At 47.0% G+C, this 26,961-nt stretch overlaps 1 protein-coding gene across 2 annotated transcripts in view; it reads left to right on the forward strand.

Annotated features, from left to right (window-relative positions):
• TRAP1 (TNF receptor associated protein 1) overlaps window positions 1-26,961 on the forward strand; it is a 666,365-nt gene that overhangs the window by 162,155 nt on the left and 477,249 nt on the right. For both annotated transcript variants that reach the window (XM_069646853.1, XM_069646854.1), the window contains one exon: window positions 13,345-13,454. In XM_069646853.1, the coding sequence (XP_069502954.1) occupies window positions 13,345-13,454 (110 nt within the window). The remainder of the gene's footprint in view (window positions 1-13,344; window positions 13,455-26,961) is intronic.

The raw sequence follows: 26,961 nt of genomic DNA on the forward strand, positions 1-26,961 counted from the left end.
TTCCTAGCTTGTTGTGGGGGCGCTTACTCCGTGTTAATAGCGACCGTGTCTCCAGTGAGAAGCTGGGCCCTCGGGTGTGCCTCAGTGTCCAGTATACAACGTTGCCGGCCCCGGTGCCATTCCGCTTTGTCCCCAGTCCCAATGCTCAGGTCTCTCCCTTCAGCCAAAGTCTATTGCCACTTTCCCACGTTCGCTGCAAATATCATGATATATGGGTCCGTGCCCTCACCTGTGGCTTCTCGTTGCAGGCGCGCATTTATGAGTGCCGGAGGCCGACTGCATGCGACTTTCGGGACAGCGCTGCTTCCCCCTGAATCCCTCAACGCCCGGTGGAGCTCTACTTACGGGGCTTCGGCACACTGGCACAGCGAGTCTCGGGTGCCTCTAATCCCCACTTGGCACACTCCTGCGCATGCCGGGCTTCAGCGCACCCGCCTCCGCTGCTACAACTCAACGCCACCCGCTCTGGCCTGAAGGCTGCGGGGGCCCCTGCTTTTCTCAGGGACTCTGGGACCGGTGTCGCTGTGTGGGACACCGCGCGTTTCCCGTTTAGATGTGCTCCGCCCTACGATTTATCACCCCTTCGGGGGCGATCTTCCTCGGCCTCGCGCAGCACCGCACAAGCCAAACTCCTGTCGCTTTTCCGTGCACCGAGGGCCACAGTCTATGCCCTCTATCCGGTGGGGCCCCTGTGGGATGTTTTAACCCACTCTTCCAAGCCCTAAAACAGAACTGTGCATTACTGGCAGCAGAAACATCATATTGGCCGCCGGAAAGCATGCTGCTGGCCAGAAATCACCAAAACCTGACAGGCCACCATCCACTTTTGCCTCTGTCAGTGTTAATACAGGAGACCATTGCCAGACCCCATCCTTTGGCTGCACACAGAGCAAAATCAGTGCAAAGGAATACAGAGGTGTTCAAAAATCCGTTTTATTTGGTGTCAAAATTGCTAAAATCATGGCTCACAAAACCACCAAAAGGATACAACTTCTTGTTGGGTGTTCTACATTACTCTACTGCAAGAATCCACATCAGTACAACGTCAGCAAGAATCATATGTTATTAGGACAAAATTCCATGTTAAAGACATTTGATTTAAAGACAGCTGTCAAAAGTGGGTGCAGTACCGGTGCTGACAGGTGCTGGAGATTTCTAAATCCTGACAGAAGAGCTGTCTTGCAGAAGCTAAATATGCCAAAGCAGAGAAGTCTATCAAAATGCCATATAGAGTGCCACACATTGATTTAATGTGGAAAAAGACTTGATTAAAGATATGTTGCTTATTTTCAGTTTATAATGTTATATTTTTTTCACAAGGAACTAAGTTGCAATTGATTAGAAGGCAGTCTGATTTGATTAAAAGTTCAAGAGGCCTTCTGTCCCTGGGAAGCCTTCACACCTGGTCTTACCACCAACAGCACAGGATATCGCATTGACATGTAAATCGGGAGAGGAGGAGATTTTCTCTGCAGCCCAGAGGAAGGAACAATTGAGGGCTTTGGGATGAATAGAATATGCTGATTTGAGGTGTAACTGTCAACACTGCTCTGGGAGAAGCAAGACATGTGACTATCTGACTCACCAAGCTTCTAGGAGCAGACCAGACTGGGTTGTGGATTTAATATTGCACCAAATATATGTTTAAGGAAAATGCTTCTAAAATATTGTATCAAGCTGACAGAAAAGTACAACTTTGGGATTCTTAATATGACAAATGCCCTCACAGTTTGAGACTAAGCTGAAATCCGTACGATGTTCTGACACCAAACCCCGGGATTTATTAATATTGTAGATAGTGTTTATGCTAGAAAAATGAAAACTTACAGTAACATGCCCAGAGAGGGGCGTTATAAGGGTTCATCATCCAGATTTAAGAACTTGACATAAAAATATATAAATAAGGGCTTCCATTGGGCATCCCAGACTAGGCATTGACTTAGTTTGATTGCTGGATTGAAGTCACTTATACCCCCACCGCACAAGTTCTCCGGGCAGCTCTGAACCTGGGCTCCCAATATCTCGGGCATCCGCTGCTGGCGTGGTGTGCGCCTCGCTGGCTCGCCAGATCCACTGCCGTGTTGGTTATTTTATGGCCCTATGTCCACCTTCGGCCATCTTGTAGACTCCCGGGTCCCGCACGCTTCGTTTCATCCAGCAGCTCTGGCTCCTTTATTTCGCGGCCGATCAGGCTGTCTTTACGCTGGATCCATGTCCCCAATGTTCATATATCCCCAGGTGTGCTGTGGGCATGCATATTCTCCTAAAAACATTGTTTTTCTCAATAATCAGTGACAGATCTGCGGGAGCTCCTCCAGGGCATGTCCTCTCACGCAGCCATCAAGCCACGCCCCTCCATGATAAATATGTTAATAGTAATAATGAGCCATTCGAATGGATTGTGTCCTCCTCCCACGTATTCCTTATCTTTGATATTTCCTAATATCCAGCTTGCTGCTTCAGAATGTTTTTACCCAGTAGAGGGCGCTGCGCGTCGTTGCCTGTCAAGTCGATGTCCCTCGGAGGCCTCCAGCTTGACGTCATCACGGGTATAAGTAGTGCACGCAGTGTCCGTTGCTCAGTTCCGTTTTTCCGTGCTTAACAGCTTCAGGAACGTACCGCTTGGTTCCGTGAGAACATCGAAATTCTTCGAGTTTTCTGTGGAAAATCTTCTCATAACTTCGATCGAGATGGGCCCTTCAACGGCTCCGTCTACGCACCAGTCCGGTTTTAAAAAAATGCTGTGACTGCGGGGCTAAGATGTCCATGACAGATCCACACAGGGTCTGTCTTTGGTGCCTTGGGGCAGAGCATCCATGTTCAGAGAGTGACGAGTGTATGTCAGTGACGGAGAAGGCCTTGAGGTAGCGCAGAGGGAAATTGGAGAGAGGTAAGCCCCAAAAGTCCATTACCCCATCAAAACGCACCTCCGATGAGTCGAGACTTTCGTCTCCTCGTCACAAAAAACACTCATGGTCACGTTCTCGAAGTGGATCACACCATTCATCCTCTTCGAAACATAGTAAGAAAAGGCGCCATAGGTCGCCTACTACCTCTTCATCATCCTCCAGTTCACTGGAGAAGGTCATATGTCCAACTAAACACAGTTCCCCGGCACAGTGGGAGGAATTTCGTAAAAGCATGCTAAATGTGTTCGAGAACTCGGACTTGCGAAGACACCTAGAGGCGATACTCCAGGAGAAAAACCTGGCAAACACAAAAGCTGTGAGTCTTCGACCCCAGCGGGAGAAACTCGTCGAGAAAAAGCCTTTGTGACGCACAAGAAGTTGTCACTATCGACTCATACAGCTAAGCCGAAGACTGCATCATCGACACCCTCTGCGACTCCATCGAAAGAGAAACCATCGATGCCTAGAGCGCGGATCTCCTCGACGCCATTCAAGACAATACCTTCGACAACTCCGTCAAAGACGTCGACATCACAGTTGGCTCCATCGATGACCTCGCAGCCAATAACGGTTTCATCGAAGTCGTTGACGTCATCGTCGACGATTATCTATTTTGGCACCAATAATTACATCAATAACTGGTACTTTGCTTGAAAAAAGTTATATACCACAATCTCGTTCAGATTACTTCAAGACTTTATCCTCAATTTATGAGTAAGGAGAATCCTCGGATGAGGAAAGACCCTTTGTTCGGGAGTATGGAAGGCCTTGTATCCCAGAAGAATTGGTCTCAGAAGAGTCCAGAATAAAACGTTTACAGGATTCCCTACATGAAGCAAGTCGGATTGATACTTCCCTGGATGTTGACTTCGGTAGACCTGAGCCAGGAATCATGCAGAAAGCAATTACAGAACACTTATGACTATAGTGATCGAGTACATGGGGTGGTCTAGGCCCACACCTGTGTTCGAACAAGATGATCAAACTGACATACTTGACAAGGGTCCACAGGAGGATCCTATTGTCCCCTTTCACAATGCTTTGCAAAAAAAGTTGTCTACCAATTGGAAAACGCCGGAAGTGATCCCTGCAGTTAGCAAAAGATTGACAACTAAATGTAGAACATCAGCTGCAGATCCTCTATACCTGTCAAAACACCCAACTCTAGAAAGCCTAGTTGTACAGACTACAACTTCTTCTGGAAAGTAAAATGCATATCCCACAATCCTGCAGGATTGTGATGGCAAGAAGTTTGCTGCCATGGCCAAGAACGTCTTCTCGGCATGCAGCATGGCGTTAAAGTCTGCTAATGCCACATGCACGCTGGCAAGGTTTACGCACACACTTTGGGATTGTGTTTCAATGGCGGCTGACCATATCCCAAAGGGGGAAGAAAGGGACAGTTTCTTAAACATTATCAAGGATGGAAAGGACGCTATGTGCGAATCCCTCCAAACCGGTCTCGACCCTGTTGACCGCATCAGCAGAGCCATAGCGGCTAGTACGAGGGTGGTGAGCCCATACCAACGATTTGACCATCAGCAGTCATTGGTCTCCCTCGGAGTCTGAACTACACATCAACCTTTTAGAGCTGAGGGCAATCGGACTAGTGCTGAAGGCCTTCCTGCCATCTGTATGGGAGAAGAATGTCCTGATAATGACAGACAATACAGTGGCCATGTACTACCTCAACAAAAGAGGGGGTGTAGGGTCACTACCACTGTGCAGAGAGGCAATGCAGCTCTGGTTCTGAGCTATACAAGAAGGAATCTCTGTCGGCTGTTCACCTAGCCGGAGAGAAGAACACTACGGCGGACGCTCTGAGCAGGCAGAGCACAGTCTCCCACAAGTCGGAAATAGCTCAGGAAGTCCTTCAAGAGATCTTCACCCTTTGGGGAACCCCTCAAAGGGATCTGTTCGCGACCAGTGTCAACAGGAAGTGCGACCTATTCTGCTCATGGGAATTTCTCCCGATAGGAGCTCTAGGAGATGCGTTCGTGGTGGACTGGGAATTTCCACTTTTGTATGCGTGTCCTCCAATGCCCGTCATTCCTCACGTAATAAGGAGGTTGAGGAGGTTCAGGAAATCCATGATCCTAATTGCTCCGGATTGGGTCAGGAGAACGTGGTACCCGGACCTTCTACACATGTCCATCTGTCCTCTGATTCGTCTTCCACAAAGAGAAGATCTTCTCTCGCGAGAGGAGGGTCAGGTTCTCCATCTGGATGTCAGGACTCTCAGCCTTAACGCATGGTTTCTGAGAGGCTGAGATGCAAAGATTGGGACCTCCCAACGACGTAATGGAGGTGTTGCTTTCGGCCAGAAGGCCAGCAACCAAATCCTTATACCGCTGCCATTGGAACAAGTTCTGCCGCTGGTGTAGAGATAAGAATGCCGACCCTTTCACATGTAATACACTGATGGCGTTATCTTTTCTTTTGCACTGAGCAAATCTGGGACTCCAGATAAAAGGCTATCTAGCAGCGCTGTCCATCTTCAAGCACACTGCTGAAGAAGTCTCCTACTTTAAAATACCTTTTGGTAATTCTATTTTTAAAGGGGTTAACTAATGTTTACCCCCCCTGCCCCCCCTCAACTCCCTTTCAAGTACCCCTGTGGGATCTAAATTTGGCCTTAAAATGTTCCTTTATCTGAGGTTTGGCAGGCTTCGGTCGAAAAGGCCAAGGGCACTTCCCTCCTTGTTCTCCTTTCCGGTCTCACCGCCTTTCTTCTTCGTTTGAACTGCCGTCCTGGAATAGCTGCTTCCTTGTGCGTTTCTCCGTGCTCAAAGTGTGCCCTCTGCCGTTTATCCCTGTGGGGATGGGAAAGAGCTGTCAGGTGTGTGTAGTTATTGTCAGTTGCCTGACACTTGTGTTGGGACACGTCAGGGAAACGGCTCTGGTGTTAGTCTGTTGTCTTTCATAGTGTAAGAAGGTGTTTGTGTCGAAAGGGGGGTGGGGGGAGCTTCTTAGTATCCTATGGGGTAGGATGGGGAAAAGATGTTAGAAGGCAGCGGGTACAGCGTCTCACCCATCAGTGTCCCACTTCCACTCCCCGAAGAGCCCTTGTCCAGGTGATCCTCCCCCACATGTCTTGCTCTTTGCTATTCTAGCACTTTGCTGAAAAGTCAAATGTTGCAGTTTTTGCACCTTGATGTAGAGACGCATTTTTGCTGTTTTTGCTCTTTGCTGAAAGGTCAAATTTTGCTGTTTTTGCTCCTTGCTGGAGTCAAATTTTGCTGCCCTTTGCTAATTTCTCTGTACTTTGCTTGTAAACTGTTGCTTCTCTGTAACTTGGCGGCCCAGTGACCTCACCACTCTTTTGTTCCACACCTACCTGCCTTAGACCCCCTGCTTCTCCCTCCTTTTTTCACGTCCACTCCCATGGCGCTTTCTGTTTCTCCTATCTTTTCCAACTGCTTCTCCATTGACTATGCTTCCCTTCTCGCAAAGTCTGGCAGGAAAAAAATCAAAAAGGATATCTTGGCCTCCAAACCTGGTCTCCCCATCGCTGACACCTACTCTGCTTCCTCCAGACAGACCCTCACTGACATCCTCTTTGTCTTTCCTTCGCCAGATCTATGGACTTTGCATATGATCTCTGTGCTCTGTCCTGTCTCCTCCTCTCCCATTAATGGTGGCACTCACTGGGAAGTTCTCATGGCTTCCTTCGACTCCTCTAAAGTCATTAATGTCTACCTTGATGGCACTGTCATGGTCCAAGGCCCCCAGGCCATTCTCTTCCTCTTTGATAGGCGTTTTCCTCGCCTCGTCAATTTCCTTTCATCTCCTGCTGTCCCCTCCTCGCCCCCCCCTGCCCTTGGCTATCTTGTCCTCTCTCTCCTCCTCTGCCCCTCTAGGGCTCCTTCACCTCCGCAGGGCGTACCTCTGATCTGTACCCCTCCCCGGAAGGTCTTTAACGCTAGCAACCTTCTTCTTGCCACTCTCTACTCTCGCTCTGCTGTCAAACACTCGTCTGATATCTGCCACATCCTTGAAGCACTAGACCTCGATGTCCTTGTTCTTACTGAGACCTGTTTCACGGCCAGCTCTGTCACAAGCTTTGACACTCTCCTCCCAATGGCTACAAGATCCTCTCTGCATCCCGATCCTCCCGGTCCGGTGGGGGGAGGGAGGGGGTAGCCCTGATCTTTCCTGAGTGGATTCCTACCTCTATCATTCCCACTTGGACATACTCCTCTTTTGAATGCCTTGGCTGTAGGCTCTCTCTCTCTCGCCTAGCCACTCCCTTACCGTTGCTACTATCTACCGGCCTCCTGATCAAATCACCTAATTTCTCTCTGAGTGGGGAGACCTCTCCTCCTCCCTCCTGGCCTCTACCACTCAACCTCTCCTCCTCCGTGACCTCAATATCAATCTAGACTCTCCTTGTTCCTCCTCTTTACTTTTCCGTGACCTTTGCGACTCTCTCTCTGTCCATCCTCCCTTCTGGCCCGACTCACTCTGCTAGGCACACACTTGATGTTCTGATCTTCTCTGACCTCCACCTCTCCATCCCTCTGACCTCTCCTCTCTCTTGGAGTGATCATTCCCTCCTCTCCTCTCTCCCTCCCTTGCCCCCAGGCTAAGCCTAACCGAACATTGCCACCTACCTTCGCAGACATCCGGCCCATGAAGGGCGTGTCAGTTGAGGCTTTCGCCGCCACCCCCCCGCCCCCCACCACCACTTCTGGCTGATTCACATACTGACACAGCCCTGTCTCTGCTCTGCTCTTCTATTTCTGATACTCTTGATGCTCTTGCCCCTGTCATGAGGATCCGTTTGAAGTCCAAAGCCAAGTGCAATCCCTGGTATGATTATGATCTAGCTACACCTAAACGTAAGTGTAGGGCGGCTGAGAGGAACTGGAGGGTTTCTTGTTCATCCTCTGACAAACTTGCCTGTCGCCTGCTCCAAAGGCAATACTGACTCTCTGTCCTAACCAAGAAGAGAGTCCACATTCAAGCCTGTGTCTCTGCGGCATCTAACAACTCTGCCAAACTCTTTAAAATCTGCAAGGAGCTGGCCAACCCTTCTGCAGTCTCTACCCCATACTGTTGCCTCCCAGGCTCTTTGCAATGCCCTTGCCTCTCACTTTATCTCAAAAACCCAGGACATCCTGTCCACCATCTCCTCCATTCCCCCTCCTCTCCCCTCTGTCTGTGCATGCTGACACTTCTTCAGCCACTCCCTCATGCTCTTTCTCTTCCTTTCCTCTTTTTTCCCCTGATGAGGTCGCTAGACAAGTCTGATCTATGAAAACAGGTTCATCCCCGTTCCTCTAAAACCATCAAGGACCATGCTGATATCCTCGCTCTGGCCCTTGACGATTTCTGCAACCACTCCTTTGCCTCAGGATCCTCCCCCTCCTCTCTGAAGCACTCCCTTGTGTATCCTCTTTGCAAGAAACCCACAGCTAATCCTTCTGTCTAACTATGACCCAATTTCCATTACTCCTTTTCTGGGCAAACTCCTGGAAAAACTGGCCATCTCTCATCTTAACCTTCATTCTAATTATGTTGGTTGTCCCCACGACCACCAGTTTGGCTTCAGAGCTGCTAGAAGCACGGAAACTGCTCTCCTGAACATCTGCGAAGATCTGCTCTCCAACCTTGACTCATAACATTCCCTCTGTCCTCATTCTACTTGATCGCTGTTCTGCCTTTGACACGGTCAACCATACTATCTTGCTCAACTGTCTCCGTGATAACCTGGGTATCACTAATCAGGCTCTGGCCTGGCTGACCTCTTTCCTCTCTGATCGACCCTCCCAGGTCCAACTTGGGTCCTTCCTTTCCTCTATCTCCCTCTCTAGCTGTGGTGTTCCCCAGGGGTCTAACCTCTCGCCCTGGCTTTTTAACCAATACCTGGCAACTCTTCGCACTGCATTGCCATTTTCTGCTCCAATTTCCAGTGCTATGCTGATGACACAACTCATTTTCAGGCTGCCCCCAGCCACCACCACCTCCTCCTCTTCTCTCAACTCTGATTGCCTAACTGCCATTCAAGATTGGTGTGCCGCCAACGGTCTTTGTCTGAATGCCAGCAAGATGGAGATACTCCTCATCGGCACACCTCTCCTTTCCCCTCACTCTCTGGCCGGCCTCCCTTGGCCCTCCTCCTACCCCCACCTGCGAGGCTAAGAACCTCAGGGTCATCTTTGCTCCACACTTTTCTTCTCCGCCAACATCTCTGATGTCTCTTAAAAAGTCTAACTTCCTACTGCACCTCCTCGGAGGTACCCTGCCTTTCCTCTCCTTCCCCCAGAAGCTCACTGTCTTTCAAGCTCTGGTTCTCTCTATGTTGGACTATTATAACGGCCTCTTTCTAAATCTACCTGCCTCTACTCTCCGCCCTCTGCAACTAATCCAGAACAGGTCTCCAAGACTTGTCCTTGGCCTTAAGCCCTGGGATTGTATCTCTCCAGCCCTGAAATCTCTTCATTGGCTCCCAGTGGATGCACAGATTACATTCAAAATCCTCTGCACTGTCTGCAAGGCTTTCTGGGGGCTGGGTCCAAAATACCATCAGCTATCCCTCCGCAAATATATCCCCTCAAGTTCTTCGCTCCTCTACCTCCCTTATTTAGTCGTTTTTCAGAGAAACGAGCTGGGGTTGATCCCTGCCACTCTGAAACTTGAGGAGAACCACCTCCGGTTCCGGAAGCACCTCAAGACCTTCCTCTTTGTTTCTGCCTTCGCCCCTCCTCCTCTACCCTGCTGATCTGTTCTCTCTCGGCACTGTGCACCTGGCCTACCCTCCCCCTTCCGGGCACAGGTACCTGCTCATCCTGCCACCCTCCCGCACTGCCTCCGGGCCACCCCTTGCACTGGGGTCTGTATCTGTACCGATACAGCCCCCCTCTTTTTTTCTTCCTGCACTTATCATACATACTCTGTCTGCTGCCTTAAACCCAGCACTTGCCTCTTGCTGGCTGCACTATCACTGTTTGTTGTCTTTTTATTTATTTATTTATTTATCTGCTTTCTCCTTTGCTCTGCACTTTCCACTTCTGCTCCCCCCATGCACTTTTCCCCTTCCCCTCTCCCATGCACTTGTGCGTTCTCAATGTTACTGGGCCTAGTAATATCGTTGTCTTCTTCTCCCTCGTTTCCCCTCCCCTGTCTGGTCACACTCTGAAACACTTGTGTATGAGTGTGATATAAATAAAATATCAATATTACCCCCAAGAACTGGATCCATTAGCGATGGCTGTATCCTGGCCACCTGCATGACAGATCTCCGGGGACTAGCTAGTGAGACACCTTCAGGTTTCTCGCACCGCCCTACAACCAAGCTTTTGCTCATTTACCTGTATTCAAAATAACAGTGGCATACTGTTCTTGGATTTGAATCACTTCATTTATTTTGTACATTGTGAATAACTTTATTTCGGCGATGAGCCATAAAAGTTTGCACAAAACATATAAAACATTGCAAATATTCAAACATCAATTACTCACTTTAAATACATGAAAACCCAAAAATCCAAATATGGGCTATGAAGACAGAACTGGGTTGGTAGCAAGGTAACGGGGGATAGAGGCATTGGCTCTCAGATTATAGTGGGGGTCCTCATCCAAGGGATGTCGGCTATTGACCTTTTCCCAAATGGTATTGCATTCGATCCGGAGAGCACTGACCTCCCTGGGACATTCACCATGCCGAAGCCATTGGGTACAGTTGCAGTACTCCCCGGGGATTGATATTTTGCCAGAAAACTCAGTATACCTCTAGCAGAGCATGAATCCCTAAAGACCATTCGAATAGAGTCAAGGGTATTGCGCCCTTGCTGACAAACCCTGATACAATTCAGAATTTGGTCTTGTGTAGCAAAGACACATCCCCTCGTTGCCCGGATCCAATAAATACATTTGTTGACCAATGCTTCCCTAGATTCACAAGCATTATATTCCATTTTGGAGACCCTATGCAAATATAAATACCCCCCCCCTATTTGGAGTGATGGTTGCCTAACAACTTTTACATTGGGGATGGTGGTTATGATGCGGGCATAGTCTATGCTTCTTCCTGCATTGTCACATACAGGTTTGGACCTGGGCACCCTAGCAGCATCCAAGCTGATATTCTGCAGTAACGTCAAGGGAGCTAGATTTAGATCGCCCCTACCATGGGTACGGTCAAGGGAATCCTTTGTAAACAGGAGCCCTTTATCCCCAGGTGCCGTTAGAAATGTGGAGCTGGTGCTCAAGCTGTTCTTGGTCGGCGACCCATTGACCCCCATCCCACCCTTAGTGATTTTGGAGGTTATAGTCATTATAATCTCACAGGGTTGGTTTTCAGAAGATGGTTTTTGACTGATGAACTTTACAATGTATTTTGAGCTTCTAGGTGTGTTTTGGAGCTGGAAACAGTGTGCCCGTCAAGATCCTTTCAACAGAGCCCTATCAGGCCTCTTCCTTATCAACCGTGTGAACTTCCACTTTACCAGTACATGGGGATCTGCCCCAGACTACCATTGAGGACTGTACAAACCTAGCAACATATAACTGTGCCTTGCAAATGACCCCCGAGGGTCGAAACACATGTTGGCTATTCAAATAAAACACTTATTACACTATCCCAAAAAAAACAAGCTTCCGACTCATCAATCAAGAGATCATACTCTAAATTATCTCTTATTACCTAGCGCGACTGTGCAAGGTCTCCAACCCTTTGCCTACTTTTCCAGTACAGGGCAGTGGGGCACTGCCCTTCAGACACCAGCACATGCAGCAAGGTGCTCTTAAGGAAAAACAATCTGGCACAGTAATCCCACATCTCTAGTGCTCCCACAACTCGTATTTATGGGTTTCAGAAGATAGCCGTCTAACTTCTGCCAAAGAATTTAGAGCCTTTTTCTCATTTTCTTGGGCGTGCTGTAAATCCCCCTTTTTCACTCCGTTCCCGACAGAATCCACCAGTGACAGAACCAGTTTCTTTAAGATGCAGAGATCTACAAGAACCGTTCTACATTGGCAGCCTGTGGGCACAGGGCCCACCTTGTAGATTTGCGTAGATGAAATGTTCCCCGTTGTTCCCCCCCCCCCACTTGTTCACAGGATGGGAAAGGGATGAGAGTCCCTCTCTCGGGACCTATATTTCCCATGGTGGGTGGTGGATGGGAGTACTGTGGCCAGCACATAATAGCGGTAGAGGCAGCGGTTATTACAGACCCAAGGTCACTGGTGTGAGTGCAGTGCCCAGCAGTCTGGGCGATCGTCTGGGTAGTCGGTACAATATTTCCAGCCATGGTAGTGTTTAGTTGATCGATTCAGGCTCTGGTTTCCTTTAGCTTGGCGATTGTATGGGTTTTAGTAAATGAATCATCATGGTGAGGGATGTCCCTGCCCTGCTCTTCCAGGGTCCATGCTAACAGGGGCATTGAATGAGCCCAAAAACCGATTTATTTTGCTTATAAGCTAAAAAGCTTCCCGGTGCGTCAGTCTGGGAAGTAAATGTGGTTCAGCAGCACATATTGAAGAGGGAAAAGCAGTTTCCGAAGCCATTACAGGGATTTGTCTTTTAAAGATCAGCAACTTCCTTTTAATTGGAGGTGCCAGGTCTAATGCTGTGGGCATCACAGGCCGGTTCAGGGGAAGACATCTCAAATATTGAATTACCAACCAGGAGCTTCAACAAGGAAAAGCCCCTTTAGAGAGTGTAATATGGGGATACTGTACTCTACTGCACCAATCACATTCCGTTCGCCCTAATTGGACCTGGTTGGACCCCTTTTAACAGAACCAGCACTAAAGTGCAGCGTTATTGGGCTCCTCCTTGCCTTTTTCTCGCATCTAGCCAGATCTGTAGCCAAAATATTCACTTGCCTCAGGCACGTGACTTCGGCAGTGAGAGGGAGGCCCATCAGTTGAATCCCATAGGGGCCAAAAAGTTCAGCTCCATGCGAGCGCCAACTCCCGCGCCCATTCCCTGCGGGCTTCCCCCTGGCAGAGGAAGGCAGGAGAATTGGAGTTCTGGTGGGAGGGGTTGGTGGCCAAGTAATGTGAGCAGGCCTCTCAGCTGATGCAGGGTCCTCTCTGCGAGTGCCAAATCCCGCATCCTTTCCCCCGCGGGTGTTGTACATTGCAAATTTGATATTCGATGTGTTTGTGAGTGAAGTCGGGCTGAGCAAATATCTTGTTTAAATTGCCATTGTTGAAAATGTGCTCTTTATATTTGCAAAACTTCAATAAGTTTAGCACATGCACATTTTGACGAATTATCTTCATGTTTTACAGGTTCCCTTATTTTGTAAAACTAAAATGAGAACTGAAAAAATAAATATGTTCATAGTTCGGAAACGTACGATAAAGGCAAATGTGAAGTTGTTGGTAATTGTTATACTTTTTGCAAATATCAGACATCACATTTTAAATACTGCATGCAGTAGCATGGGCATGTTTGTAACAAGGATGTGTATTTTGTTCTCAGCTCTGGACTGTTTGAGATAGCTGAGGCGTCGGGCGTGAGAATGGGGACCAAGATCATCATCCACCTAAAAGAGGAGTGCCGAGAGTTTGCCACCGAGGACCGGGTAAAAGGTGAGCTCAGATTTTCATTGGTATCCTCTTAATACTGATGTGAAAAGAGAGGTTTCAAAACCTGGGGTCCTGAAACTTCACAATTTATAATAAATCACCAATGTTCGGATCATAGACCTTTAGTATAAATGGAACTGTGGGCAATAATTTCATAATACCGGCCTGTGCCCTTCAGCTGCAAAGTAAGACACCAGCACAGAAGATTTGAAAGGCTCCATAGCCATGGTTTATTTATAAATGCTTAAGCGGGGCACAGACCAGCAACTGCTTCATCCGTGTCTCTAAACCTATTATGAGAACAAACATTTTTTATACATTTTGGATCAGTACAGGCAATTGTGAACACTGATTGTGAACGTCTGGGGTTGCTTATGTTTCCGTGCAGAGGTAACCTGGCCTAGCAGTTCGGGCAGGGCTGCTCTCATAAGTGACAATACTTGACTGATTTGCCTTTGGCTGGACACCTTTTGCAATGGCGCAGACGGGCTAAAAAACGGTGGTGTGGAAGGTTGCCCAGAGCAATGCCAGTGATTCAGATTAATTCAAAACCTTCCACCCATCACCTTTTTTGTTTCAATTGTGAACACTGAGCCAGGGTCTTGGCTTTCGTTGGTGCAGCTGTTTACTGGCTATTTCTACTCCTGGATCCTGTTCCAAGAATACATGAGTACGTGCAGAGCAAAAAGGGTTATATTACTGATTAGGCAAGCATTCTTGAACTGTGTGCACAGACCAATTGATTGGAGAACTATGTTCACTCGTTTTACTAAGTTTCTACAATTATTTGTTCATCATTTTTCACATAGCCTGTTCTGCTATGGGGCGTCAATGCTTTCCTCTGGAAATTAGGACATGCAAACTTTCTAATTACAATTAAAGGGTTAATAAAAAGCAGACTATTTCACCAAAAGCTAGTCTTTCTTGCATTCCTGGTGTTGGGTAAGATTTTCATATTTATGATAAATCTTCCTGACGTATGTCAACCCCAGAACTTTTTTGCTTGGACTAGGTAACTATTTGACATTGTCCCTAGGTGAAGGGGAATCTTTTTTCCCCTCACCTAGTCATTTACTCTTTTTATGGGTGACCTTTTATGTCTCTCCATAGTGTATGGTTGGCATTGTATTTTCCTATAACATTTGGGCTCCCCTCTTTTGTGTACGTGGGTGAACTACTGTTCCCAAGTAGTAAAGATGGATTTTCATCCCCCTTTTACATTTTATAGTGTGCTAGCACCCCCCACCTTATGTGCGCTGCTGGGGGGGGGGGGATACACTGTATCCCCTTTGTTACTTACCTGTAGCTTTTTTGTTAGAATTGCAAGTTTACTTGACTGGCTGGTGGCAGTGTTTTACCTTGGTGAATTTTTAATAGTATTACTCGCAGGCTGTGAAATCAGTCACTGTAATGCACAGAAGGGACACCATTTTTCTAAAACGTTGGGTTCCTTCTTCTTTAACCATTTCTTGTATGGTAGTAGTTTGTGAGGTCTTCCCCTACAATTCTAGGTGTGAACGACCTCTGTGGAAATGTTGTCTTCGGGGGGAATCCTTTGTATTCCCGACCCAGGCTCCATAGTGTCTGAGAAGGCAGGAAGCGAGGGAGGAGTCCAAAACTCTGCAGTTCTTTATCTTCCATCTTCCACGTTGCCTGAATGGAACCAAGTCACTGGGGTGCTTGCTGTCCTGATTGGACAGCCAGACTGCCCCTTTCTGTAAAATGCAGGGGGAGATTGCAGACGTTTTGCAATAGTTCCAGATAAATGATCCAAACCTGGAAGCTGCTGACACATCGACCACTGGAGCTGAAACCGAAGAGGAAGATGAAGAAAAGACTGCTGTATCGATTTCCGGAGAGCCTGCTGTAACCCTTGCTTTCAATTGATCTGGGTGTCCCGAACGCAACAACTCCTACCCAGAGGCTAGCAAGATACACTAGTCTCAAGAAGTCCTGCTTTTTGTGCCATCTCATGACGTGCTGCCACCTTGCTGGGCTGCAATACCATGGGACCTCGAGCCATTGTGCAGTGCTTGGTCTTCCGAAGTCCGAATCTGTCCGAAACTTTGGTGGGCTCCTCCTGGCTCTCCATAGACATGATTAAAATCCCTGAAGTCCCCTCACCAGAGTGCAGGACCGAGAGAGTGAAGAGAACTCGACCGTCGATATTTGTTTATTTGGCTGTTGTAAAAAGGCACCAAATTCACACAGCCACAAGAATCATGAAGTATCCATTGTTGGAAGCCTCCTCCTGACTATTGCTGCTGCAAGGTCCCATCTAGTGTGCTGTTCTTTCGTCTCCAGATAAAGAATCCATGGACCGGGTCCTGTGCTGTTGCATTCTGAATGCATCCACTCCGAAGCTCTTTTTTTCTCCTAAGGTACTGTGTGGGCTTGGGTAATAAGTCTGGTGGGCATCCTGTGAGGCCGAGTGGGTGATTTGTGTTGTTACCGCTTGCCCATGCCTATTGCTGGAACACATATAGGGAGCCCTCTCAAAAGTCCCTGAACACTTCTTTTAAAGTGCATACTTGTTTAAAGATGATCTCCTACAGAACTTTGACTTTCCTGCAACTGAACTCTTATCTCAACCTGCCTACAGCTGGCACCTAGACCACTAGGGCCCCTCTTCTGCCCCTGAGAGAACTCATGCAATAGACTAGGGAAGTTCTGGATAAGAAAGGATTAATTCTTGAAAAGTATAACAAGTTCCAAAACTACTTACTTGCTGAAAGAATTAGTGTGGCAACTGTATCTGTGAAAGAAGTTACAAAGTGTCCTTAAGTTATACTTACATTTGGGTTGCAGTGTGCCCTCTAAAAAGTATATAAGTTGCTTTACTTTGAATGGTGTTTTCCCCCTTCTGAAAAGTAATAAGTGTTGGTTCTGTTTTATCATTGGTTAACTGAATATGTGTAAAACCTTCCTAGTATGGTTTACCCACCTTGAATAACATTGTGTTCTTCTTAAAGTGTAATTGGGTTTTGCTCCCCCTGGTCTGCCTTATACAAACCTAAAACAGTCTAGAAGTTAATACTTGTCCTATTAGTTGCTTGACACCCCTCATAAAAGTATATAGATAATTATCTTGAATGGCTACTACTATTCTTAAATTGTAACAATGAATTGTGCCTCCCTTGAAACTGCTTGGAGCATTTCCAAAATAGTCATTGGGTCAATTACTTACCTTGAATAACATTGTGTTCTTCTTAAGGTGTAATAGAGTTTTGCTTTTCCTGGTTTGCGTAGTAAGAAGACATCTTGGATGTCCCAGATGATCCAACCCAGGAGGATTCTTATGAAGAGCTTAACCCCTTTGATCAAGACCCAGACTGGGATCAGGATCAGACGGGGAACCAGGGCCCTTGGATAACACTGACGCATACCGCTGACCCGGATTTCATCTGTTTAGATCCCCATTCTCCTCCTCCACAGAGGGATTCATCACCTGTTGACGACCAGATGCAGTTTAACTCCATTTTAAAAAGAGCAGCTGACAATTTTAAAATTGCAACGTACAAAGCCGCTCCAGACTGAGACTTCGTGGAGGACTTCCTCAAGGAAAAGGCTCCAACTAGCAAACCATCACTTTACAAAATTGCATAAAGAGTCGCCTGTCCCCTTCCTCGTTGTCCCTGTCTCTCACACGGGTAAACACAACATGTTCCTGGGGAACACAATCCTGTGCCAGATGTACTCAGCAGAGACTTCCCCCTACCTGTAGAGCCCGAGTGGCGGCTACAGGAGGACATTTTATTCAGTCTTCGCAGATTGCGGCTTCCCAGAGATCAATTTATTTGCCATTCTGGACAACACCCAATGCCCGGATTATGCCTCCAGGTACCCACAGAACCGCTCCAAGGGGAACGGTCTTTGGATAACATGGTCCGGGAAATTTGTCTACGCTCCCCTCCCCCCCGCCTCCCAGAATTCCCCTGCTCAACTGAATAGTGCACAAGATGCACCTAGAACCAGTCCCGATGATCCTGTTGTCCCCTATGTGGGCCCACCAACCTTGGTTCTCCGATCTCATGGCAATGTCAGTCGCCGCCACCCCTCCCCCCCCCCCCCCCTTTGGCTTTGTGCCCAAATTTATCTCCGTTACATGTAAACCAGTCCATAGAACTACTCACCTTTTTCCAAAACCTCACTAATGAGGCGGAAAGAAGCCTCCACACACTCGGTGTAAGGAGAGCGATTATCTACTATCTGGAAAAGACAAAGCCACTAAAGAAAACCAACCAGTTCTTCATTTCAGTGGCAGCTGATAGAGAATGGGACCATGTTTCTAAATCGGCTATTTCCAAGTGGATCGTACACTGCACCACACTGTGTTACACTCTTGCAAGAGAGATCTACCCTTCACGCCTAGAGCACACTTGACTCAGGGCACAGGGGCTACCATAGCATTCATTGCAAATGTTCCTCTCTATTCAATTTGCAAAGCAGCAACCTGGAGTTCTGTACACACCTTTACACAACACTACTACCTGGATACACACTCTAGCTCTGATTCTCAGGTGGGACAAGCGGTGCCAAGACATCTTTGCTATTGTTACTTCACACATCCTACCACCATCTCTGGGTACTGCTCGCTAGTCTATGCACAGCATATGATTCTAATCAGACCCACAAGCATCAGAAGACACGCGTGACTCACTGTAATAGCATTTCTGATGATTGTATCTGCTAAATTCATATGCGCCCTCCCGTCTCCCCTCTTGGAGTAGAATGAACATAGACTTCTTACACCTTCTCTCTTCTGTACTCGCTGACGCAGACTATAAGGCTCCCTCACAGAAGAAACAAACAACCGGTGGGACCTCGACACGTGAGGGGTTTTGGGTACACTACGCGTCACATTCGGGATAGTCGTTCCCTTTCGATCTTCGAAAGAAAGATGCAATTCTCCGCAATTTCAACTAGATGTCAGACTATATGGACGGCATGTCAATCTAAGCAGATACAATCGTCAGAAATGCTATTGTGGTGAGTAATGCATGTCTTCCCACACTATTTGTATTTAGAGGTAAGGATTGGCAATATGTTTATTAGTATATGCCCTTTTATTTGACAGGACACCACTAGGACTGCGTTATTATTATTTGATGATCGTAGCTTGCTTTCATCTGTAGATTTAGGATTAGATAGGTGTTTTTCAAACCCCTTTTGACGTTCAATAAACACCCTTGAACTGTGGTCATTTTTGTCTGTTTTACTGTTGATACCATGCCTTCCTTACACATAGCTATGTCTCCCTTGAGTAGTACAGCCTTGCACTAAGAGTTAGAGTTTCTGTATTGCCCAAGGATATAAAGTCCTTTGGGTGGACCTCTGTCCAAACAGTGGCAGCAGCCAGGATCGGTGCTCAAGTTGTCTAGTTTCATAAGGCATCTTATCCACTTGACCTCTTCTCTCATTCCTATCTCAAACGTGCCCCCTTATTTTTTGTTCTGTGGTGTGTGGGCAAGTGTATATGCTTATGTGGGCATGGATTAAGCGTGGCAGTTTTTGGACAGAGGGTATGATTTGCCTGTAGCGCTGGGGGGAATTGAGGTTTATAGAAGGTAGGGTTCTTGCCTGTAGTGTAGTGCTATGACTGAGGACTAGGATGGCTTCAAGTATTCGGGAATTAAGCAGGAGAAGTGTGAGAATGTGTTTAGGTGGTTGTGTGACTAGTGTTCATGGACTTTATTAATGCTTGGACATCGTTTTTGGAGCGGCGTGATCATATTATTCCCCTTATTGGGAGACTGATGTAGACTGGCATGCAATATGCATTTTATGCCTTAATTAAGAGCTTGACCAGCCTCTTACCTGTCTCCAAGCCCTGTTGTGAATGTGGAGAAGCTAGGAAAAGTCAATGGGTTAGTGCAGGATCCCCAAATACCCCTAAGGAAGAAGACACAATGTTAAAGTAACTGGTACACAAAAGGAAAGGCAGACCAAGGAATGCTAGTGTACGATTCTTTAGTTATATGCACACTGATCCCTTTTCTCTTCCGGTACAACGGCAGGGTTTGAGAGTTTCTTTTTAAAAAAAAGAGGAGTAATCGCATGACACTTTACAATTAAATTAATCCTAAACAGCTGCATATCTAAACAAAAAGGTAAAGAGAATCCTTTTAAATATTAAAATGATTAATGTTTTTTTTTTAAATATACAACATCCATACAGTGCTCTGTATCAAAAACTATATATAAACACCTTGCCTAGAATGGATTGTGACCTCCCACGTATTCCTCATCTTTTGATAGATATCCTTGCAGCTTCAGTTGCTTGGGAAAAAATATTCGAAAGAGGGAGCTGTGCGTCGATGCAGTAGACTCGATGTCCCTCGAGGGCTTCCATCCCAGCGTCAAAGTCATTATCGGTGTATATAGTATGCGCAGCGCCCGTTGGCTTCAGTTCTGTTTTTCAACAAGAGCTAACGTTTGGAGAAATACAGCATGCTTCGGTTCTTGTCAGAACTGCAATAGAGTATTTTAGGGGGAATTCTCATTTCTTTGCTAATCCCCTTCAACCCTAGAGACCCCCAGCTCTTTTGCTGGACTTTAGGAGTTTTGATCTTCAATGCTGAAACCCGCCTCTGGCTCCTGTGTGTCTGGCAGGGCAGGAAGCGAGGGAGGTGCCGGGAACTCCCTGTCCTTGGTCTCCTTGGTTACCTGAATGCACCCAGGACAGCCACCCTGCTGTGTGAGTGACAGCTATGCTGTGCATGAATGGGAGAAACAAGCACAAAAGGTGAGGTCTCTTGAACAGAAGGCAGAGTCGACCACTGGATGAAACATCAGATGAAGGAAACAGGAAGAGAAGCTTGCTGCACCCTTCTGGACCGTTGAACTGCCCGGTGAAGCTCTGATGCAGTGCTGAAGCTCCGATTTGATATCAACAAGAGAAGCTCAGAATGGTCGACTTCTTTCCTTGGGATGGTGGGACCAATTGACCCCAAGACTAACTTTCTTGGAAGACCTCTCCCTGCTAGCTGTACTACTTTGCTGCTGCTGGAACCGAGTGCCAGGGATCAGTAAACCCAGAATAAAGTGCATCGTCTTTAAGCCGGACCCGAGCTCTAGGAAGATCCTCAGGACCCTCCCAAAGCAGGACGACCCAAGCCTGACCTCGGACCCCAGAAGCAAGGGAAGCCCATCAAGTGTCCAAGAACCGCTGTGATGCTATTGACCAGTAGCTGAAACCGCAAAGTGCTGCTGAATTGAAGAGACCATAGCCGCAGACGACCTTTAAACTGCAGTGCAGGAGTCCTACCAACGTCCTTCCTCTTGTCCCCACAACTGAGTTCCAGGAACCCAGGATCTGCAGACTGCAACCAGAACAGAAGCCAGGTGCATCTTCTCCAAACCTAATATACTGTCTTGACTAAGGAGTACTTACCTCTTGTCTGTAGCTTTCTTGTTCTCATTAGAGACTTGCAGTAGCTGCTTTTTGCAGAGTTGATTACAGCTGTGCTCTTCACAAGCCTCACAACTTGTGTCCCAACATCTAAAAACATTGTGCAAGACTTTTGTCTTATCTAAAGAAGTGTCTCAGCTCACTAGACTTTGTTCAAATTGACTTTGGCTGTCCTGGCTCCCTGCAGGCTCTTCTGACCCATTGGCTTTGGTTCTAACGGTCCCTCATAGGTGGTTCATATGTTTATCTTGTATTGCTGGGAAAGATCTAATCTAGACTTCTTTGGGAGATTGAAAAGTATTCACATGCTCTGAGAACCTGTTATAATTTTTCCTCCTCTTACCTTTTCCATTTCCACAACCTCAGAATCGCATTAAGTACAAAAAGTGATATATCGATGCCAAACATTGTCCTAGTAATTGAAGTCACCTCAGGGTGTAGGAAGTGTGTGTGAGGCATCCCAAAAGGGTATCTACTTGCTTAACTTAAATCTCAGGAAGTGTTATGAAGTGTATTTTTATAGTTGCAGATTGCCCTTTTAAAAAAAAAAGGCTTATTTAAAACTGACAGTTAAATAATTATTTTACTAGAGAACCTTGAGTGTAAGTGTTATTTGGATACTTGTAATTGTGAATCTCAGTGTTGCATCTCTAGAGCTCACATTCATCTCTCTTGAGATAAGTCTGGCTACTCAGTCAGTCTACCAACTTGTGTAGTACAGACCTATACCAATAGGTGGGTTACCTATTACCAAGAGGACAAGGCTGGTGTAGTCTCCCTCAGGGTTACTGCATCCAATCTTGCCTAAAAGAGTACAATTACTTTGTCTCAACATCCATCAACCCCGAAGACCGGGTTCAAAAAATGTATAAATAGCGACTGCAGTGCCAAGATGTCACTCACGTACCCTCACTGAGTGTATCTGTGGTGCCTTGGCATGGAACATAGGATGGCGGACTGTGAGGCCTGTCGGTCCATGACTGGTAAGGCTCTGAAAGAGCTTAAAGGGAAACTAGTGGTGTGTAGGCACCCAACTAAATCCTCCTTGATTACTCTGTGGGAGAAACGATCATCTGTTGAGTCGAGAGACGTCTCTCCTCGTAGGAAAATATAGAAGAAGCATTCTCGCTCCAGGAGCGGGTTGCACCATTCTTCGACCTCATCGAAGAAATCGAAGAGGCGCTATAGATCGCCTTCGACTTCTTCTGAATCTTCTCCCGAGAGAAGGATAGCCTGTTCAATCAAACCCTTCACATCAGCTCAGTAGGAGGAATTCAGACGAGAAATGCTTAAGATATTCGAGAAGGAGGCCCTGACCTCCTCAAAGCAAAAAGAAAAAAGCCATGCTCCTATCGAGCCGTCGAAAGCTGAGCGAAGGCCAAATTCTGTGTGCCCTCGAGCCCGGAGATCCCTTAAACTGTCGAAGTCTCGACACGACGAAAAACCATCGAGTCGAGGGTTCGTTAGACACCTAAATTGACGCATAAGCCGTCGATGTCATCAATGCCATCGTGGCAGGGCCATCAAAGCCGTTTCTGTCGAAGCCATCAACTCTATCAGTGACTTTGCCCTCAAAAACATCAGTAATTACAAAGGAAGTAGAAAAAACATACCAACCTTTACCAAGGAAGGATTTTTTCAAATCCTTAACCTCTATTTATGAGGAATATGAGTTGTCTGAGCAGGACACGCCTACTTGTGTACCCACGCGTAGAGGTGGGACCAGAGGCGTACGTGTGGCCCCGTTCACGCGGTTCCCTGTCGCCCCGCCCCCGTTGCCATGGACTTTATAGTCCAACATCGGAGCCCGCGCGCATTTCGCTTTCACACGCGAATGCGCCCGGGTCCAGACTGCTGCCACTAGACTCACAGGTAAGCGATCCAGACATAACGCAGAGATTATACCGCCCGTGCACTCCACAGCACATTGAGTCTTTCTCTCTCGCCTTTAACAGCGGCACTGGACGACATGAGAAATATATACACTTTCCAGGAGAATTTTAACAGCACACAAGGTACAAGATGTGAATGACATAGTATTATGGGTTGTCTATTTTGAACGGCATTATTATAATTCTTGCTCCTGTCTTTCTTTTCTTTTATTATTATCAAAAATTCCGGATCTACTTGGGGTATGTGTTTTGATATTTACATCTATACATTTTCAATTTAAATGTGGTGTGTTATCCTACTTGACATAATTATACAGAGTTGTGAGATTACATATTAGTACAGCCCTGAAGATGGTCATAGAACGAAATGCATAGGCATATGTACTAACTCACTAATAGTCCCACGTATTCATGGGATGCCTCACTTAAAGAGTGAAATCAAGATATGAGAAACAAAATGTGAATTAAGCATTTCTCTTGAGAAACTTTGAATGACCTGATTTTTAACTATCTGTTTTGTGAATAGATAAATAACTGATTAGCAAATTGAACTATTCGTGCAACCCTGACAAGGGTCAACTGTGAGCACCAGTTTTAAATAAGATACGATTACCTTATTATCTCTTTGTTACTTTCATGTGCCTACCCATCACAAGCGCAGAAAATACCTGAGGTGCACCGTTGGCAGTTCTCATTATCAGTTTCGAGTTCTGCCATTCGGGCTGACCTCTTCCCGAGGGTTTTCACCACGTCAATTGCGGTGGTGGCAGCGAGTCTCAGGAGAGGGGTGATTCACGTCTACCCCTTCCTACACGATTGGCTGATCGGGGCTCATTCTCCCGAACAGGCTCTAGAACATCTCAGCATGCCCTGCCACTCGCTACACAGATTGGGCTTCTCCCTCAATTACAAGAAGTCTCATATGATAACATCTCAAAGACTCCAGTTCATCGTAGTAGTACTGGATGTATCCTTGGGAAAAGCCTTGCCACCCGAGGTGAGGGCTCAAGACATTCTGCAGATGGTCACCAAATTCCAAAGTGCTCAGTGTCTCCTGGCATTGGACCTTGTGAGGTTGCTCGGCCTCATGACATCCAGCATTTTTCTGGTGCAAGAGGCGTGCCAGAGAATGAGATATCTCCAGTGGGCTCTCAGGACTCATTGGTCTCAATTTTCATGTCATGTCAGATCTCCTTCAGGTTCCAAGCAGGGTCGCACAGGATCTCCTGTGGTGGGCCTGCAAGGACAACATTTTGAAAGGAGAATCTTTTTGCAGCCATGGCCGAAGATGAAGGTAGTAATGGACGCCTCACTCACAGGGTGGGGTGCACATACCAACGACCTGACGATCAGCGGTCGCTGGTCTCCATCGCAGTCCATACTAAATATCAACCTTTTGGAGCTGAGGGCAATCAGACTAGCGCTGAAGGGCTTTCTGCCCTCTCTGCAGGGAAAGAATGTCCTGATAATGACGGACAACCCAGTGGCCATGTACTACCTCAACAAGGTAGGAGGTGTGCAGAGAGGCAATGCAGTTCTGGTACTGGGCAATTCAAGAAGTAATCTCCCTATTAGCAGTTCACCTAGCTGGAGTGGAGAATACGGCGGCAGACGTTCTGATCAGGCAGAGCAGTCTCCCATGAGTGGGAACTAGCTCAGGAAGTCAGTCCATAGATATTCGTCCTTTGGGGAACCCCTCAAGTGGATCTGTTTGCGACCGGTGTCAACCGGAAGTGCGAGCATTACTGCTCAAGGGAACTTCCCCTAAGAGGAGCTCTAGGGGACGCGTTCATAGTGCACTGGGAGTTTTCACTCCTGTACAAGTTTCCTCCAGTCCCCGTCATTTCTTAAGTCATCGGGAGGTTCAGGAAATCCATGATCCTAATTGCTCCGGATTGGGCAAGGAGGACGTGGTACCTTCTGGACATGTCCATCTGCCCTCCAATACGTCTTCCAAAAAGAGATGACCTTCTCGAGAGAGAGAGAGGAGGGTCGGGTTCTCCATCCAGAGGTCAAGACACTTAACCTTCACGCATGGTTTCTGAGAGGTGGAGATACAAGGATTGGGACTTTCCAGACAACGTAATGGAGATTTTGCTTTCGGTCAGAAGGCCAGCAACAAAGTCCTTGTACCGCTGCCGTTGGAACAAATTCTGCAGCTGTTGCAGGGATAAGCATGAGGATCCTTTTACATGCAGTACACCTATGGTGTTTTCATTCTTATTACACATGGCCAATCTGGGGCTCCAGATTGGTACAATTAAGGGGTATCTAGCGGCGCTCCCTATTTTAAAGCGCTCCTCTGAAGAGGTAGCTTTCTTCAAGTTCCCACTTGTGATAGAATTCTTAAAAGGACTGACACATTTTCCACAGTTCCATTTCAAGTCCCAATTTGGGACCTGAACTTGGTGTTGACATTTCAAATGTGTGCTCTTTTTGAGTCTGTGCATTCCTGTCCTTTAAGGTTATTATCTTCAAAGACCATCCTTTTAGTGGCCATCACATCAGCAGGAAGAGTGAGAGAACTTCAGGCTTTGTCTGCAAACCTCCTTATACAATGTTCTGTAGGTGGTCCTTAAGGTTAAACCTACCTTCTTACCTAAGTTTGTGTTTGAGTTCCATTTAACTCAGAAAATAATGTACCCTTCTTTTTATCTGCCTGCTCATCCAGGAAAGAAAAGGGGAGAGGTTTCACAGGCTTGATCCAAGGCGTGCACTGATTTTCTACATCTCCAGGATGTCTAAAATAAGACACGATGACCAACTTTTTGTAGGCTACACAGGTCACTAGTTTGGCATGGCAATTTAAAAAAACAAACTTTATCAAGATGGATCATTTTAGGAATATCTGAATGCTATAGATTAGCGGGACAGAATCCTCCAGAGGGTCTTTGAGCTCATTCGAGCAGGGGCATGGCTACCTCCTCTGCATTACAGAGGTGTGTCCTGATTAAAGATATTTGTGCGGCTGCCACATTGTCATCCGGACACACTTTTACCAAACACTATAATCTGGACTCTTCCTCAAGTTGGGAAGGTTTATTTGGAAAGGCAGTGCTACATTCTGTGCACACATACCTATAAAGGAACTCCTAAATTATCATGAGTCTGAATATTCTGACTGCCTCCTCCAGGAATGCATACACTGCTTTGGGAGTTTACTGTAGGATGAGGAATAGGTGGAAGGACACAATCCATTTGAAGAACAAATAATTTACCTATGGTAACGTTCTTTCAACTGGATGTTCCTCCCACGTATTCCTGATCACTCTTTCCAACCTGCATCGCAGTCGAATTTTCCATGTGACTACAGCCTTCGTTCTTTCAGGAGGAGTAACTGTAGGGTGTAGGATATCCTATACACGTTAAAAACAGCACTGAAGCTAACGGTGGTTGCGCGCGCTTTATACCATATATTACGTTGACATCGAGGCAGAGGCCTCAGAGGGACATCGAGTCAACGGGCATCGACACGCAACACCCTCTGCTGGAAAATATTTGCAAAGCAGCTCAAGCTGTATATGGAAATATCATAAGATGAGGAATGTGTGGGAGAAACATAAAACCAAAACAACGTTGCCAGGGGTAAGTTACTTGTTCTTCTCAGACAACCTGCCCATCCCGGGCTGCCTCAATGTCTTCTTTGCAGTGCTTTCACAATGTTTTTCGGTCTTCACACACTCGAGATGGTTCTGGCAGGCAACACAACAGTGTGTGGGGGGGGGGGGCAAAAGTCTTGTACATGACTGGGCTCCTTATGCTAGGAGCAGGCAGCAGCATGGATTGGCGGCAGGGGTAAGAGTCCCTTATTTTAAGTTTGCTGTGCTGCATGTCAGTTACAGCCTGGCGTTGTGTGCAGCAGTGGAGAGCCCCACAACACCTGGGCCATGTCTGCCAGGTGGGGTTCAGGGAGTCTTGTCAGGGCAGCTCCCTTCATTTATACGCAGCCCTGAAGGGCCAAACCTGTTGGGTGCTCTCCACTGTGGGAAACACCATTAATATAATGGGCCCGAGCCCTGCGGTTGTAATTGTAGTGAACCCTGAGGGTGGCAGTGGTCGCAGGTAACTCCCCTGGTAGTCACGGGAGCGCCACATGAAGGCCTGGGCAGCGGTGGTGACAGTGCAGAGCGCCTCTAAACCCTGGGATGGTTTTCCCGTTATGCCCAGCGCTCTGCTTGGTAAAGTTTTTTTTCCTTTTTTCCCAAAC

Source organism: Ambystoma mexicanum, chromosome 2q (genome assembly GCF_040938575.1).
Source record: "Ambystoma mexicanum isolate Mex_15411 chromosome 2q, UKY_AmexF1_1, whole genome shotgun sequence".
Lineage (NCBI taxonomy): Eukaryota > Metazoa > Chordata > Amphibia > Caudata > Ambystomatidae > Ambystoma > Ambystoma mexicanum.